Genomic DNA, 16,265 nt, shown 5'->3' on the forward strand with positions numbered 1-16,265 from the left:
CCCCTCCGTCCCAAAACAAGTACTGAGCAACGTAGTAACTTAATATCCCGAGCATTTGGCAGGGTTTCACACTACAGACAAACGCTCACGCACAGGCGTCCTGGTGATTGTCAACAGCACACGCCTTTGTTCCGCTCACGCACTCTTTACTTACACTTTTAAGCACCGAAAAGGGAACACACTAAAGTGAATTCAGCATTCCAGCGCTCCCGAGTACACTTCCATAATCCACTGGCTGTAAATACAAAGCTGTTCAACAAACGACCCGATCCAAACTTTCTGTGTTCGTGGATTTGTTTGTTCTAAGCGATTCCCTCAATGTGAGCTGAGCAGCGGGGCCGCACTCTCTAATCCTCTTTGTATGGGGGAACTGAAAAGGAAACATTGCGTAGCTACGATTGGCCCCACACGCTTGGAATTTCGACCAATAGCAGGCCGCGTTTAGCACAGAGCCGTTTTGTGATTGGTTAAAACTCACGAGCGGCTCCATGACCGAGGCGCACGTAGTCAGAGAAAGAGCATCTGCATGGCTATCTTTGGGATAGCGCATTACCATACTACTCGTACTAGTTTTACTGAATGGAAAGATGCATGTGAATTTTTGTTTTATTACAGTCGCTTGTATTTTTAAAATTGGCCAGAATGACACATTGATGGGTAAATATTTAAATTAAAACAATAGCTTGTTAGATTTTTATATATTTATTTTATTTCCATATTCTTTACAATACTTAAGTTCATTCATTCATTTTCCTTCGGCGTAGTCCCTTTATTTATCAGGGGTCATGATGGACCAACTTATCCAGCCTCTTACACATCTTACACATCATTTTACACAGCGGATGCCCTTCCAGCTGCAACACAGTACTGGAAAACACCCATACACACTCTTTTTTTTTAACTACCCAAGTTCTGCAGGTGGCAATGTCCCGAATTTTGCTTGCCAATCGTAAGCCAGTTGTAATGGGTTGTTTTGGTTCAATTTGGAATTTCCTCAACCAGCGCAGAGCCCTAGGGACCAGAATGAGTGCTCCAACTCCCCCCCCCCCCCCCCCCGGTCCTCCCATACACACTCATTCACACACTCATACACTCCAGCCAATTTAGCTTACCCAATTCACCTATAGCGCATGTGTTTGGACTGTGTGGGAAACCGAAGCACCCATAGGAAACACACACTAACACGGGTAGAACATGCAAAGTCCACACAGAAATGCCAACTGGCCCAGCCGGGACTCGAACCAGAAACTTTCTTGCTGTGAGGCGACAGTGATAACCACTGAGCCACCGTGTCACCCAACACTTAAACTGTTTCATGTAAACGTATGGTCCACATGGACTTTAAAGGAAACTGAACACTCGTATGAATGCAAAATTTAGCTTATTGCAGTGTTTTTTCGCTGTATAAGCAGACTGCATCAGCAATAATGTACTAAAACTCCCCCTAGTGAGTCTTAGGAAAATAAAATATACAGCAAATGAAGTCGACTAACATCCTAATGCAACAGGAAACAATGCAACTTCCTTTTTTATAAGTTCTACCATGCATTAACTCTTCCAAAAGCAGACAAATGTTACGATAAGAAGGTTTTGGGTTCCTCTCGGACAAAAGGAGACCCTGGGTTACACAGGGTGAATGTATAGCGAGTCTATTGGCCATAAGATATACAACACCACTCATGTGCCACACACAGCAGCTGGGAGTCGAAACACAATGCAGTCTAAGTATCCTAAGTTAAGCTCTCTTAACGCACTGTCTGGAGCAGTTTAATTTGATCATTTGCAAGCTAATCAAACCACTAAATGCGTTTGATTTAAAACAAAAGAGTATTAAAAACTTTTATGAATCCATATCAAGCTAATTTATCTAAAGTCAGCATGATACAATTAAAAACATGACATGATTTATAATGCTGGCTCAGAAGCCTCAAGCCATTTCCGTTCATAAAAGAGCAGTTTATCATCATTCATAATTTAACGTCTGAGAGGTTATGCCTCTGACACACCTGCCAGACAGCCAGAGTCAAGTCTACCTTTATTCTCACATCCCAACGAGAACAACGACACTTAGCCCCTCGCCCCTAATTATGGCAGAAGCTGTCACAGTCTCGCAAGTGCCTGCGCTGGACAATAGACACTGGGGGTGTGACAGATCTACTCTTCCGCTTGAGAGGAGAGCTCATGTTGTTGGCCTTTGTGTTTTTGTGGCTGGCAAACCTACAGATGGTGGTGACGTAGTAGACTTTCTGTGTCTGGCTAGACCAAGATTGCTGCAGGAATCTTTGTTATCAGTTGGTATAGTTGGATGTGGACTAAATAGTTCAATAATTTACTTTTTAGGTATATATTGCTCAGTGGTATTGTGTTTGATGGTGTAACAGTATATATAAATCTATTAGATGATACTGGTTGATGTGACATTCTCATTTCAGCTTTCGAGAATTTGATGACATATTAGTGCATGATCAAAAATATAACATAATATAAATTAAACAGGGCGTCACGGTGGCTCAGTGGTCACCTCACAGCAAGAAAGTCGCTGGTTCCAGTACCTGCTGGGTCAGTTGGCATTTCTGTGTGGAGTTTGCATGTTCTCCCAGTGTTCGTGTGGGTTTCCTTCGGGTGCTCCGGTTTCCCCCACAGTCCAAAGACATGCGCTATAGCTGAAATAAATAAACTAAATTGGCTGTAGTGTGTGTGTTAATGAGTGTGTATGGGTGTTTCCCAGTACTGGGTTGCAGCTTGAAGGGCATTCGGTGTGTAAAACATATGCTGGATAAGTTGGCGTTTCATTCCACGGTGGCGACTCCTGATAAATAAAGGGACTAAGCCGAAGGAAAATGAATGCATGAAGCATCCATGTATATGTCAATACAGCTTTTAACGTCAACAGCTGATTGTTGTGCAGAATGAACTTTACAGTAAATTCGTCTGTCAATATGCAGTGAATATTTTGTCTCAATGTGCTTAATATGTTTTGTAATAAATTAAACAATATTTAAAACAAAAACAAATCTATTATGAACAAAGTCTGATATATTTGTGATGTATACATCTATAATGATATGTAAATCTAGAATAACTACACTATTCATTCATTTATTCATTTTCTTTTCGGCTTAGTCTATTTATTAATCCAGGGTCGCCACAGCGGAATAAATCGTCAATTTATTCAGCACATTTTTTATGCAGCGGATGCCCATCCAGCTGCAACCCATCACTGGGAAACATCCACACATGTCTTTGGACTGTGGGGGAAACCGGTGCACCCGGAGGAAACCCACGCAAACGCAGGGAGAGTATGCAAACTTCACACAGAAACGGCAATTGACCCAGCCGAGGCTCGAATCAGCGACTGTCTTTCTGTGAGGCGACAGCACTACCTACTGCGCCACTGCATCGCCCTATAACTACACTACTGTTTTGTAAATATACCATCTCTTATTATCCCATTGAGTGGTCAGTAACCCACTGCTGCTATGCATGTCTGAACCGTTTGAATACCATCCAAAAGCAGTTGAAACATAGCTGCTTATACACATCAATGCACACAGTATACACAAAACAAAAATCACCACCACACTTTGTTTTAATAGTGCCCTTTAGACATTCTGCTGAAGTTCCTGTAAGTAGTTTTGCAACTATAGTCAAACTGCAGTCATTAGAATATTATCATACTGTCTAGTTAATATATATGGCCTTCAACAGATATTCTAACTAAGTCTAAAATGTGAACAAAATGTCACAAAAAGTAAAGTGTAGGGCATTATTAAAACCAACTGTAAGCCCCAGTCTTCTGTGTTGACTTTTTTTTAGGCCACTTAAGCCTTTAAATTGGGTCTAAGACTCTCCACTTCTCTATAATTCACATTCTTGTAACTTGAAATTCTTCCCATTTATGATTTTCATTTGTTTAAGCTGATTTTATTGTGGCTTTCATGCACTGAATATTTTCTTCCAAGTTAGTGATTACAGAAGGAGCCAGACTGGCTTATACTGTATAACATGACCAGCGCTCTCCGAGATCAGTGTTGGGGGTAACGCATTACAAGTAACGTAATAATATCTAAGTACTACTTTTCTACTTTTCTAAGTAACGAGAAAAGTAACGCATTAAGTTTAAGTGAAGTAAAATTAAGTAATGATATTTGAGTTACTTTTTAAAAAATTAAATACAAGTTACTTTTTACTTTAATGAATTAGCTTTTAAAAAGTAAATTGCATTGAATTTTTTTAAAAGTAACTCAAATATCATTACTTAATTTTACTTTACTTAAACTTAATGCGTTACTTTACTCGTTATTAAAATATACTGAATTATGTTGAATCATGCACTCAATAAGCGAACGCTTTCATTATTTTGAACACTTTGAAGAAAAAGGTCTCTAGAAAATTGTCTCTAGGGATGTAATGATTCACAGTGACCTGGTTGAAAAATGGATTAAATATGTGACGAATCAAACTGTAGAAATGTTGAACGAATCGCGATACATTTTTTTAAACAAAGGGGGCGCTGTGCTTATAGGCGTAAACTTGCTTTACCTGCTCATCAGTGGCAAGCAAGAGGTGGGGCAGCAAACTAAAATGACAGCGGTGAAGCGATACAGACAAAACAAACTGCGTGTAAAATACTGCAAAAAGACGTTTACTTACACTAACACAACAACGAATATGATGCACATAAACCGTCAGCACAGTGAAAAACTACTGTCGCAAATGTATATACACAAAAAAAACTATTGATAAGCCAAACCACGCTGACCGGATGACTTGCAGGTTTGCTTGCTCTGACGAGTGCTACGAAGATCACATGGTGCATCAGTGTTTTCATAGCGGAAATGTGAAGATGTTTTTCAGACTGAAAGAGAAAGTTGTTCTGTATTTTAAGATAGTTGTTCAGGTATTAGATTATTTATATCCTCTCCTTTTCAAATTAGGTTATGCATATTTTAATAATTTGCTTATTATTATTAAGTATTAAAAAATGTTCAAGATTATCTCTTCTTAAGTGTATCACACTGATACTTATGTATTCTAATTAAATCTGCAAGTAATATTAAATATTCACCTTCATAATCATGTTCATCTCCTTTCTCTATCCCTCTATATAATTAGTAATTTTATAATCAGTATTTTATGCCAGTGGCAGTCCCCTGGAGCAGAGGGCCTATTGACCATCTCTGTACACACTGCTCTCTGGTTTAAGAAAGGCTTTCCTCTCCACACCAGCCATCTCAGTCCTCAGTGAAAGAGTTTTTTCATCAGCAGGGGACATTGTAAATGTGCAAAAAAATGTGCAAGCTTATGCCAGAAACCAGAGATATGCTAATATTTATTTTTAAAAATGTAAAATCCCAGTACAGTCACAGTTTTAGTTTGTATTTATTAATGGGTCTTGTTTAGTTAAAAAGTTTAGTTTAAAATAGAAATTTAGTTATGGCAGAAAATATATTATTTTACAAAAAAGTGCAGCATTTAAAGGGCACCTATGGTAAAAAATCTACTTTTCAAGCTGTTTGGACAGACATATGTGCATGTATGGTGTATAGACCGTCATATTGGGGTGATATAAGCACACCCAGTGCTTTTTTTTCAATTTAACAGCATAAAAACAGTGGACCAATTGGAGCGGTTTTCAAATCGACCGCTACCTGACGTAGGAGAGCGGTCCCCCCGCCCACCAATATTGATTGATAGGCGCGTAATCATATCCTCAGTTTGTTGATTCACGTACACCATTTTCAGCGTGAGTCGAAGCAATATCACTAAAGGAACACCCTAGCTCTATTTTTAGATGCAAGGCTCATTTGGCTCAACACAAGATCAATATTCTCCACATGATCGCTCTAATCGGAATTATTGGTTGTATCTTTAGGTAGGTTTGCAAACATGTGTACTTCTCATTGAGTCTACCTTTTACTTCAGCCGTTTGCATTTCTTGCGATCCCAGAGGCTCCCTGTGATCTTAACTAGCATGCGTTTTAGAATTCTAAACTTAGGTTTCTATCAGGGTACACTCAAATCGACGGCTGGGCGCCGCGGACCGCTGCAGAAACCTATGTTTAGAATTCAAAAATGCATGGCGCGACGATTCGGGACACATGATTCTGCCGCGCCACAGAGAGTGTCTGGTGTGCCGTGTCGCGGTTTCGAGCGGCGCATCCGGTGCCTCAGTCAAAGTTAATTCAGTGTGCGTGGTTATTAGTTTCTGTGTACAAGCTCGGCACTTGAAAGTAGCACACAGTTTGCTGTAAAACTGTACAAAGACACAAATGATTTTGTACTCTCTGCTTGGTCTGTGTCAGAGTCGTACATGTACGATCCTCTCTCTCATTCTCCGTCTGCCTGTCAGACTGTTGCAAACGCAGAGCGGGTGAGCTCATGGCCCCGCCCCCTTGTTACGTTGGCGGGAAGCCGAAACTAATTTACATGTGAAGCAACACACCCATAAATCAGCGAACTGTGGACACACCCCCAACATGACACTTTAACACATTATAATAAAAAAATCTGAATTGTGTTTTGAACTGAACCTAAACTGGCACACTTAGAAGAACCATAATATTAATATTAAATCATAAAAAAGAGGTAAACTATGTGCCCTTTAAGAAAAAATGAAAGGGCTCTTCACCCTAAATTTGTTTCAAATCATTTAGTTAAAGTCGTGACTAAATTGTATCGTGAGATTAATATCGTGAATCGTATCCAATCGTGAGTGAGGTGAATCATTACATCCCTAATTGTCTCAATGGACAGTGATTTTACTTAACTATTAAGGCAAAAAGTTCAAAAGTAGCAAACACGTTACTTAAAACTTTCATTAATCTGTAAATACAGAAGATAACATTATCCTATATCAATATTTTTTATATGTTTTGTTAAAGATATACAAAGGTGTAGGTTATACGGTGCATTGTTAATTGGAGAGCTCCTCAATTAAAAAAAAAAAAAAAAAGAAGTAAAAAAAACCCAAGTTCTGAAAGAGGGTAAGCTTCAGCAAAGGTAAGGAAAAGTAACTCTAAATTAATGTAATACATTACTTACCATAAAAAATTAACTAAGGACTGCAACTAGTTACTTTTTTGGGGAGTAACACAATATTGTAATGCATTACTATCAGAAACAACTTTCCCCAATACTGCCCGGTATTTCCAAATTAACAAACATTAAACAGTTTGCGTCCTTTACCCACTGTGAACCAACTTAATACAAATATCATAAACTTAATACATATATCGCAAACTTGATACAATATTATAATATAACAAGCAGTACCTTGTGTGTTTTCTTTCACTTGTTTTTCTTTGTCTGATTGGCGTTGTTCGGTCCGAGTTGGCTCTTGTATTGGTATGGATAGCATCTGTGGTTCGAAAAGAACAGGAGTGTCCTTATCGGGAACATTCTGTGAGGCTACTCCTTGCTGAAATTAATGTCAGAACAGGACAAGGTCAGAAAAGGAGGGAGAAAGTGAAACCAATAGCCTACATACAAAAATAAATAAATAAATAAAATGAAACGACTTGACATTAAATCCACTTACTTGAATTTGAACAGGATGGATCTGGCACTTGACTGCGGTGAGCTGTAGAGGTGGTGCTTTGGTGTGGCTCAGTATGTGCGCCTGTCCATTCTGAGCAAGCGCCTGCTGACTCACTGTGGTGGAGTGGAAGATGGTGGCTTGTTGGCAGGTAACAGGCACTTTGGGCAGCAAAGGGATTGGGCACTGCTGAGGCTGCGCTGGCAGGGCAGGCTGAATGGCCACAGCTTGCACCGTGTGGGGATGAATGGCGGCGGCCTCTAAGAGCTGAGCCTGACCTCTCTGTAAGAGCTGAGGCTGCTGCTGAATCACAAACTGCTGCTTGTGCTGCTGCAGGAGCTGATGGGTCTGGATTTGGGTATATGCTGGAACATAGGACCACAACATTTAATTGTTGGTTTTTAAAATCTACCTTATTTGGTTTTAGAGAACACATTTTGAATGTCATACAGTATGAATTAAATAAGTGTAACTGTATAGATTGCAGGACATGTATTACAGGATAAGTAACTACATAAAAGGGATTTTCAGTTTAAAGTCAGCATGAAATGGATATTGGAGTGAACTGGAGTGGGGAAAATGAGGCACAGAGCTTTAAAAATCAAGGCACAGAGCTTTATGTTGTCATTTGGGTATTAACTGGATGATGGATTGAATATTGACAAGATTTTCAGTTTAAAGTTTTCATGAAACAAGCTGCAAACACTTGCTTTTTTCCCATTTGTGTCATTTTATTGAGTAAAATGGCTTATCATACAAGAATAACTGTAGTTTGATTTTATTGTTTGGGAACTGACTGGATGATGGATTGGGCAATGTGAGATTTCTCAGTTTAAATTCAATGTGTAATGAAAGTTGCGATAGTCTTTTCTTTCATATTGTATAACAATATAACAAGGAAAATATTAAAGGATGGAACTTTTTTTTTTACTTGGGATCTGATTGGACCAGTTTTTTTAGTATAAAGTGGGCATGAAACAGAAGTTGCAATACAGTAAATGCCATTACAGAAGAGAAGAGATGACTTTGCAAAAGGAAGAGAAAGTTATTTTGATTAGTGATTACCATAGATATATATACACTAGATATCGCATATGGACCCTCAGCATGCGCCAATACTGGCACCACATGTACAGTGCTTCCAGGACAAATGTCATTCAACTGCACTAGTCAAGACAAAGCCAATCTGAGGATGCTTTACTTTTGCGCTGCGTATGGGTGTAGTAACGAGCAAACAAAGAAAACAAAGCACAAAGGCAGAACATTTCATAGGTGAGATTTAGTTTTTTACGTTTTTGTGTTACGAACTTTTGTGCTCAACTAGTAAAGTTATTGATGTACAGTCACTTACTGCACTGACCATTAGGCAAAGTAGCACCAACTCGCACTTAATGCTAGGCTTATGCTAGTTTTGTTGGATAAAATCAACAAATGAAATATGACGACAAGACGCTACTGCAAGAAACTTGTATCATTGTTGGCATCAAGTGAAGTAATGGCTAGTTTTTGAAGTAACTTATAAGGGTGCCTGATAACTTAACAGTGCCTGCGCCTTAATGTGCATACTGTCCACCCTAGATTATTGAATATTACAAATATTAAATACCATTTAGATCAGAAAGGTGGATAAGCACAATGAGAGACAGGGATATTGATGGTTCACGTTCATATTAGAGATTCATTCACAAACGAATCGATCCCTCTGTTAGCATTAGAAGTGAAAGCGGGAGAGGGGATGTGTTTCAGGACACGGATTAGATCAAATTGAACAAGGAGGGAGGATAATACATTTCCATGCACACAAACACATTCGGTCACTTATCCATCGATATAAAAAAGTGATGTAAAATTATAATTTTCGTAATTAAAAAAAATATTTGTATATATATATCTATGGCTCCGGATGGCCAGTCCTCCACTGCACCTTGGTCCTACATTCATTTTAAAGGAGCACTACCCTGTACTAAAATGGCGGCTTTATTGGCGCATTCCTTCTAATAGACAAAAACAGCGTAGTTGACATCTAATGTGAATATCTATGAGAGATTACAAGAATAGATTCATAATCCATTAAATATTTGAGTGGTCAGTTTTGATTTCATAGGGACCTTAAATCTGCAGATTAGCATGATTTATTTTGAACAAACCATATTTAATTGTACAGCCTAATTAGGGAAGATATGTTTTCCATAGGACATATGGTTTCCATATTTTATGCAGCAGATGCCCTTCCAGCCTCAACCCAGTACTGGGAAACACCCATACACCAATCACACACACACTCATACACTACAGCCAATTTTGTTTACCCAATTCACCTATAGCGCATGTCTTTGGACTGTTAGGAAAACCGGCCACATGGAGGAACCCCACACAAAAACTCCACACAGAAATGCCAACTGGTCCAGACTCAAACCAGTGACCTTCTTGCAGTGAGGCAACAGTGCTAACCACTGATCCACCTTGCCGCCTAAAATACAAAATTGTAAAAAAAAATATTTAAAAAAATGAATACTGTATTATTTGTAGCCAAGTGTGTGTACATTACACATTAGCACACATGAAAATGATGCAAATTACTATCTAATTGTAAGATTTACATCCTGCATTTGATGCCAGTAAAGATTCCCAGAAGGCTTTTTGTTGTTCTAGCAGGTTTGTTGTACTGACTTGAGGTTAATGGGTTCATGTATGCATGGGTTTGTGGAATGTCAACTGTAAGGTGCATAAAGCACTGCTCTACTCATCCACTCGTGAAGCACAATATGACCTGGATGAATCAGATGGCCTGAAGAAACCTTCTGTTAGACATATTCTGACAGCCTGAGCTGTGGAAACTCTACAGAATGTCAGCCTAATTTGCGCAGGATTTTAAATGTGCTCTGAGTCAGTTCTACAATGTTCATACTTTCTGCTCTTCCAGTTTGAAGCCCTGAAGTGTGTAAACACTGTGGCACTTTCAATTTTGCTCTGTTTGTTTTTAATAATGCAGCTTAATACTGGATTCACTTGGAGTTAAAAAAAATTGATAAAACATTTTGTGTACAGTTAAGATTGAGGATAATTTAAAGTGGATCTATGTCACCTTTTAGGATATTATCTTTTGTTTATTGGGAGTTGTTTGTGAAAGTACAGTAAGTAGTGAAGTTTTGCCACAAGTGCCTAAAAATAATTGTCAGTCGTCCCATTCTTATTTCCTGCACAAAACAATATAGGTTTGTAACAGATTTGCATAATGCAGACCTAAAGTCATAATTCCCTTCTTATAATCAACGTCTTCTGACCAGCCCTTGAATTCTGTAGTTGCAGTTTTCTGCACTGCAAAAGCAAATCCATTTTGCACTTCCAACAGATGACGACTAAAAACTGGCACACACCAAGCCAACTGTTGGCTGTTGTTTAGCATCGGGCCATTGGTGAGCATCTATACGCTTATTTCACGCGGCCGCCATTTTAAAGAACCAAAGCGAGGCTGCGGTGGGAAGAAACCTGGAAGTATATGACCAGCACTGTAAACATTGCAGTAACATGCTGTGGACTATAAACCTCCAGCTGATCCTTGAAGGAACTGTTTCAGACACAGTGAGAAAAGAGGTTATGCTGTAACATAGGGCTGGGCGATGAATCGTTTTTATCGATTAATTCGAGTGTGAGGTTTACATCGAATTGTTTGAATGAAAATCGATCTTCATTCTAACATGTGACACTCCTCTCTGCACTGAAAAAATCATGTCTGCAAACTTGTTGCAGACAATTTATACGTGTGGATTTTAAACATTCATTCATTTATTTATTTTATTTTCGGTTTAGTCCCTTTATTAATCTGGGGTCGCCACAGTGGAATGAACCGCCAACTTATCCAGCATATGTTTTACACAGTTACCCTTCCAGCTGCAACCCATAACTGTGAAACATCCATACACACCCATTCACACACATACACTTTGGACAATTTAGCTTACCCAATTCACATGTCTTTGGACTTGTGGGGGAAACCTGAGCACCCGGAGGAAACCCACGCGAACACGGGAAGAACATGCAAACTCCACACAGAAACGCCAACTGACCCAGCAGGTACTGGAACCAGCGACTTTCTTGCTGTGCGGCGACAACGCTAACCACTGAGCCACCGTAACGCCCAGAAACAGACAAATTAAACTTCATTCAAGGAATCATCTTTGAATATTTTTTTCAGTGTGCGTTCCCATAGTTCCCCCATAGAAACACACAAACAACATGGCAGCATCAGCGAGCAGGGAAGAACCCGGGGGAACATTGCACTCTTTGAGGTAAAAAAAAAACACAGGCGCACAAACTCGCCTGCCAAAAAAAACGACATAATTCATGCAGAGCTCTTAATCATGCATTCACCGTCAGACATACGCATTTGAAACTGCGCACTACACCATGTATTTCTCACAGTAAGAAGTAATCTGCAAATCGTAAATAGATTTTTTCGTGAAAAAAAATGGGGATTTTTAAAAAAAGGCCATATTGCCCAGCCCTACTTTAACATATATTTTCATAAAACGAAAGTGTTTTTTGACCTAGGATAGAAGTTTGTAGGAGACCTTCAAAACAATATTAGGAACATTTAAAATAGCATAATGGGGCACTTTAATTCACATGCCATGTTTTTCCTCAGAGATGAAGCAATTTGTCATAAGACAACCGATCAAACATCATGGCTCATAATAACAAATTCTTTGAGGTTGTGGGAGTGTGTGTTGTATCATCTTTGTGCTGTTCTGTTGTGTCAGATGAACACAATATCAGATAGTGTGCCATTTTCACACACTCCCTCGGCAGCCTGCTAAGTTCAAAGCATTCATAGAATAGCAACAACAGATGCAGTCCTTTTTTGAGCACTGAAGACCACATTCTGGTTCAAGTTCCACCCATGTTAATAAATAATTAACTGCTGCCCTTTCTCAGACTTGTTTAATATGACGAAAAAAGAAATGTCTGGAAGGCTTCCTGGCCTTTGAGGGCTAAGTGCTAAAGGACAACTTCAATACCAAGTGTTCTTCAAACAGGAAAGATTTCAATTTGTGTCTACAGTGACATATATATATATATATATATATATATATATATATATATATATATATATATATATATATATATATATATATATATATATATATATATATATATATATATATAGTATCTAAAGCAACATATTGTAAGACCTGACAAACAAAGATGCAGTGTACTACAAAAAACACTCAACTTTAACTTAAAAATACTGGTAGCTTTTAGCCCATTATGTTTGAGATATCTCAGGCCACATTTATATGTGTAATATTTTGTAGTTTAATAAAGATGGTACACACAAAAACACATTTTCATTCCAGCATACTTTTCCTTCTTAACTTCTATTACAAGGCTCGAAATTGCGACCATTTTGGTTGCGATCGTATATTTGGGAGCATTTGTGTGAGTACATAAAATTGTTGCCGTGCGACTGGTTTTCACTGCAAAATGTTCATCTAAAATGTGCTAAAAATGTGAAATGCACCGCTCAGGAATAGTTTAAAACAGTTGTCATGTCAACTTTCTACAGCAAACAAATCCCACAATGCTTGCCTCATCTTCAAGCTCTTCTGATTGGCGCACTGCTCTAGAACTAAACATGAATGGATTGTTTAATATCAGTAGTCAATCATTCAGTCAATGCTTTCTGGTGACGGGGAGCAACAGTAGCAAAAGATGAGAGAATTAAAATAACACTGACAGATTTTGCACATCGTATTAGTGATACACTTTTCGAAGAGTGGATAAGACTCCTAAAGCCATTCACTGTAAAGTCTGTGGGACTATTAAGATAACATATGCAAATAATAAGTTATATGTCAATATCTACTGTGCAATATCAGACAGCACCCTTGAGAACATCACAGTTATTATCGTTAACTCATTCATGTCAAGCAGTGAGCGCAGGGCCGGTGGTGGCATGTCAATTTTTTTTGGTTTGTTAGCTTTGATTAGTGTTGATTTCATATGGAATGAATCTGTTAATAAAAAAATTGGAGTAACGGTGCACATTATTCTTAGTTGGGTGCTACTAAATTTTGGCTGGTGCGACTACATTTGTAAAGTTAGGAGCTCCAGTTAATTTAACAAAAAAGTTCATTTCGAGTCCTGTATTACATTTGAAAATCTACCGGGATACTAAAGCTTAGAGTGTCTTCTTTCAAATTCTACTAAAACTATGCTCATGTTTACAATGGTTCATTAAAGACAACCATTTGGGTTCAAGTATATCAGTTTCTTGCATTGGGCTTAGGGTGGGGGTTTATAAAGAGGAATTTGCCTTGTGATAAATTTTGGTGTTCTGTTGGTTAAATATTTCAGCTCTATGTGTTCTTTGTGAACTTTACATAACCTCCTAAAAAAGCTGCAGAAGTGGCCATGTCACCTATTTGCAATTTTCTAGTAACTTTAAAGACTTTGATTAGCTTGTTCAGATGGCTTTGATTAGGGTAGAAGCTTAGCTCTGCAGGGCAGCGACCCTCTAAGGTCAGATTTGAGGAAACCAGGTCTAGCACATGCCTACATTTTTTTTTTCTCAGACCGACTATTGATTTCAAACCTGAAGTGGAGGGGGTGAAGTTCCTCTGTTCATGTACAAACATTATTGTTTACTGAAGGAAAAGCTCTCCAAAACATTCTTCATTACACCTTATGAAGGCCCAACACTTCAGTTCAGCAGTGGCCAGTGTAAGAAAGGTCTGGTCTTATTTAGTGTTCTCTCAGTAGTGGACCAAATATTTTGAGTTTCATGCTCCTGGCTATGTGCTTTTCTAGTCTAATGAATTCCTTATGAAGGCAACATGGGAAAATGGGACAGCAAGCCATTCAACACACCACTTACATTTACCAGTTGGTCTCTCCATCGACTTTCCCCATCTAATTATAGTACATTCACCAAGATCCAACATAATAACAGAGCTACTTTTAGGATCTGCTGGAACTGGACAGATGTTTGCACAGAACTGAAATCACTTATCATAATTCTATTTGTAGTCTTTTGAAACTCAGTTAAGCAACACGTGTGTTAAGCAAAATATACTGATGGTGGTGTTGCCAGTAAGTACTGACCCTTCTCACTGATCCAGTGGTTTCTCTGGCTTCGTCTTTAGCAGTTCTGTGCTATTATTGGTGCTTGAACTCTTTGTCAAGCTTTCATGACAGGAAATGGTCTGGACTTTACCACATGCACTGAAACCCACACCCACAAATAACACATTAGCCCGCTTGTGGTTTCCATTTGTATCGGATTGGAGTAGTCGACTGAAGGATTGGCTTGTACTGTCTGTGCCTCGTTGCTATTAATACGACTGTAACAAATGATGTGTCATGAGATTAATGGAAGAGAAATGGAAGAACAAGGAGTAAAAAAAACATCATATAAGGATGAATAAGGTTTAATTGAACGAAAGACTGTCTTAGGGGTCGTTCAATCTCACTACACTGCATTTCCACTACACTGCTTTTCTTTTTGGCTCACTTTTCCTTACTTTTATGGACAATGCAATTTAATGCATATTACAAAATATTGTAATTTACAAACGATTATATATATGCATTATATACACTACTATGTGAATATATACTATATGTGCTAAATATTTTTAAAGCTCTGTGAACATTTCTAAGTATTTTTTATACAGTACAAAGTTTTTCTGTATATGCCACAATAAACAGCTACCACGACACAGTTGACCACAACACATGTGAATATTGTTATGGTTTTCCTGTGATTCAGCAAGAAAGGTTTGGTGTTTTATGCACAAAAAATCTGAATAAGGTTTGGTCAGACTTTGCTTAAAGGGCACTAATGATGAAAGTCAACTTTTGTAAGCTGTTTGAACAGACCTGTGTGTAGGTATAGTGTGTCCACTGTCATGTTGGAGTGATATAAACACAAGTTTCTTTAAAAAAATTTACTGACATTAAAATAGGATCCAAATCCCAGTGATTTTGAGACCCACCATAAAGTGACGTAGGATTGTAGTTTTCTACGTGCACCGAATTGATTGGCAGGTGCCATGTCTCCATAATAACATGTCCACAGATATTTTCTTGCAAAAAAACTAGGATTAAAACATATATTACAACTCTCTGTGATCATCTGCACCTCAATAACAAATTTTATAGGTTTAAGCATTTTTATAACAGAGCATGTTTGTAATAAAGACAGTAAAATTGCTATGTAATTCTTAACCGCTATAATCACCACAGCCACATGGTGTCAGTAAACGCGCATATACAATATATATATATATATATATGTGAATACTGCTTTTGGACAACATTATGTACTTTTAAGGCTTTTTTTGTCAAGAATGCGGTTGTTTAGACCATTAGCCAAAGACGGTTGACGTTACCTATCCACAAGATGGCGGCAGGACCGCATAATAAGCCCTTAGAAGATTAAACAGCGTAATTTCTAACTACAGCTGATCAAATCATTATTAAACTGGTAAGTGAGATTTTAAGTTGATCTCTCTCTTTTGTATGTTGTAGTGCTGTATTTATACCATATAATTGTAGTGTATTGAGTGTGAGATAGGACTCACATATCAGGAATGTGTGTTGTGTTGGCAGAAAGAAAGAAAGAAGAAATGTCCGCATGTGTTTAGCGTTTTTTTCTTATTGCAAACACAACAGTAATCAGGTAGTGATTGCGCTGCTTTTTTCAGGGTTAAATATTGTGATATCC

The 16,265-nt window shown here is 38.3% G+C and overlaps 1 protein-coding gene across 4 annotated transcripts in view; it reads right to left on the reverse strand.

Annotated features, from left to right (window-relative positions):
- Positions 1-16,265, reverse strand: part of phc2a (polyhomeotic homolog 2a (Drosophila)) — a 61,826-nt gene that overhangs the window by 8,388 nt on the left and 37,173 nt on the right. For 3 of the 4 annotated variants that reach the window (XM_056449010.1, XM_056449008.1, XM_056449009.1), the window contains 2 exons: positions 7,541-7,902; positions 7,276-7,420 (listed from right to left, as the gene is read on the reverse strand). In XM_056449010.1, coding sequence (XP_056304985.1) covers positions 7,276-7,420; positions 7,541-7,902 — 507 coding nt within the window. Of the gene's footprint in view, positions 1-154; positions 359-7,275; positions 7,421-7,540; positions 7,903-16,265 lie in introns of those variants that run through there. The other variant, XM_056449011.1, reaches the window with a different exon arrangement.

Source organism: Danio aesculapii, chromosome 23, assembly GCF_903798145.1.
Source record: "Danio aesculapii chromosome 23, fDanAes4.1, whole genome shotgun sequence".
In the NCBI taxonomy this organism is placed as follows: Eukaryota; Metazoa; Chordata; class Actinopteri; order Cypriniformes; family Danionidae; genus Danio; species Danio aesculapii.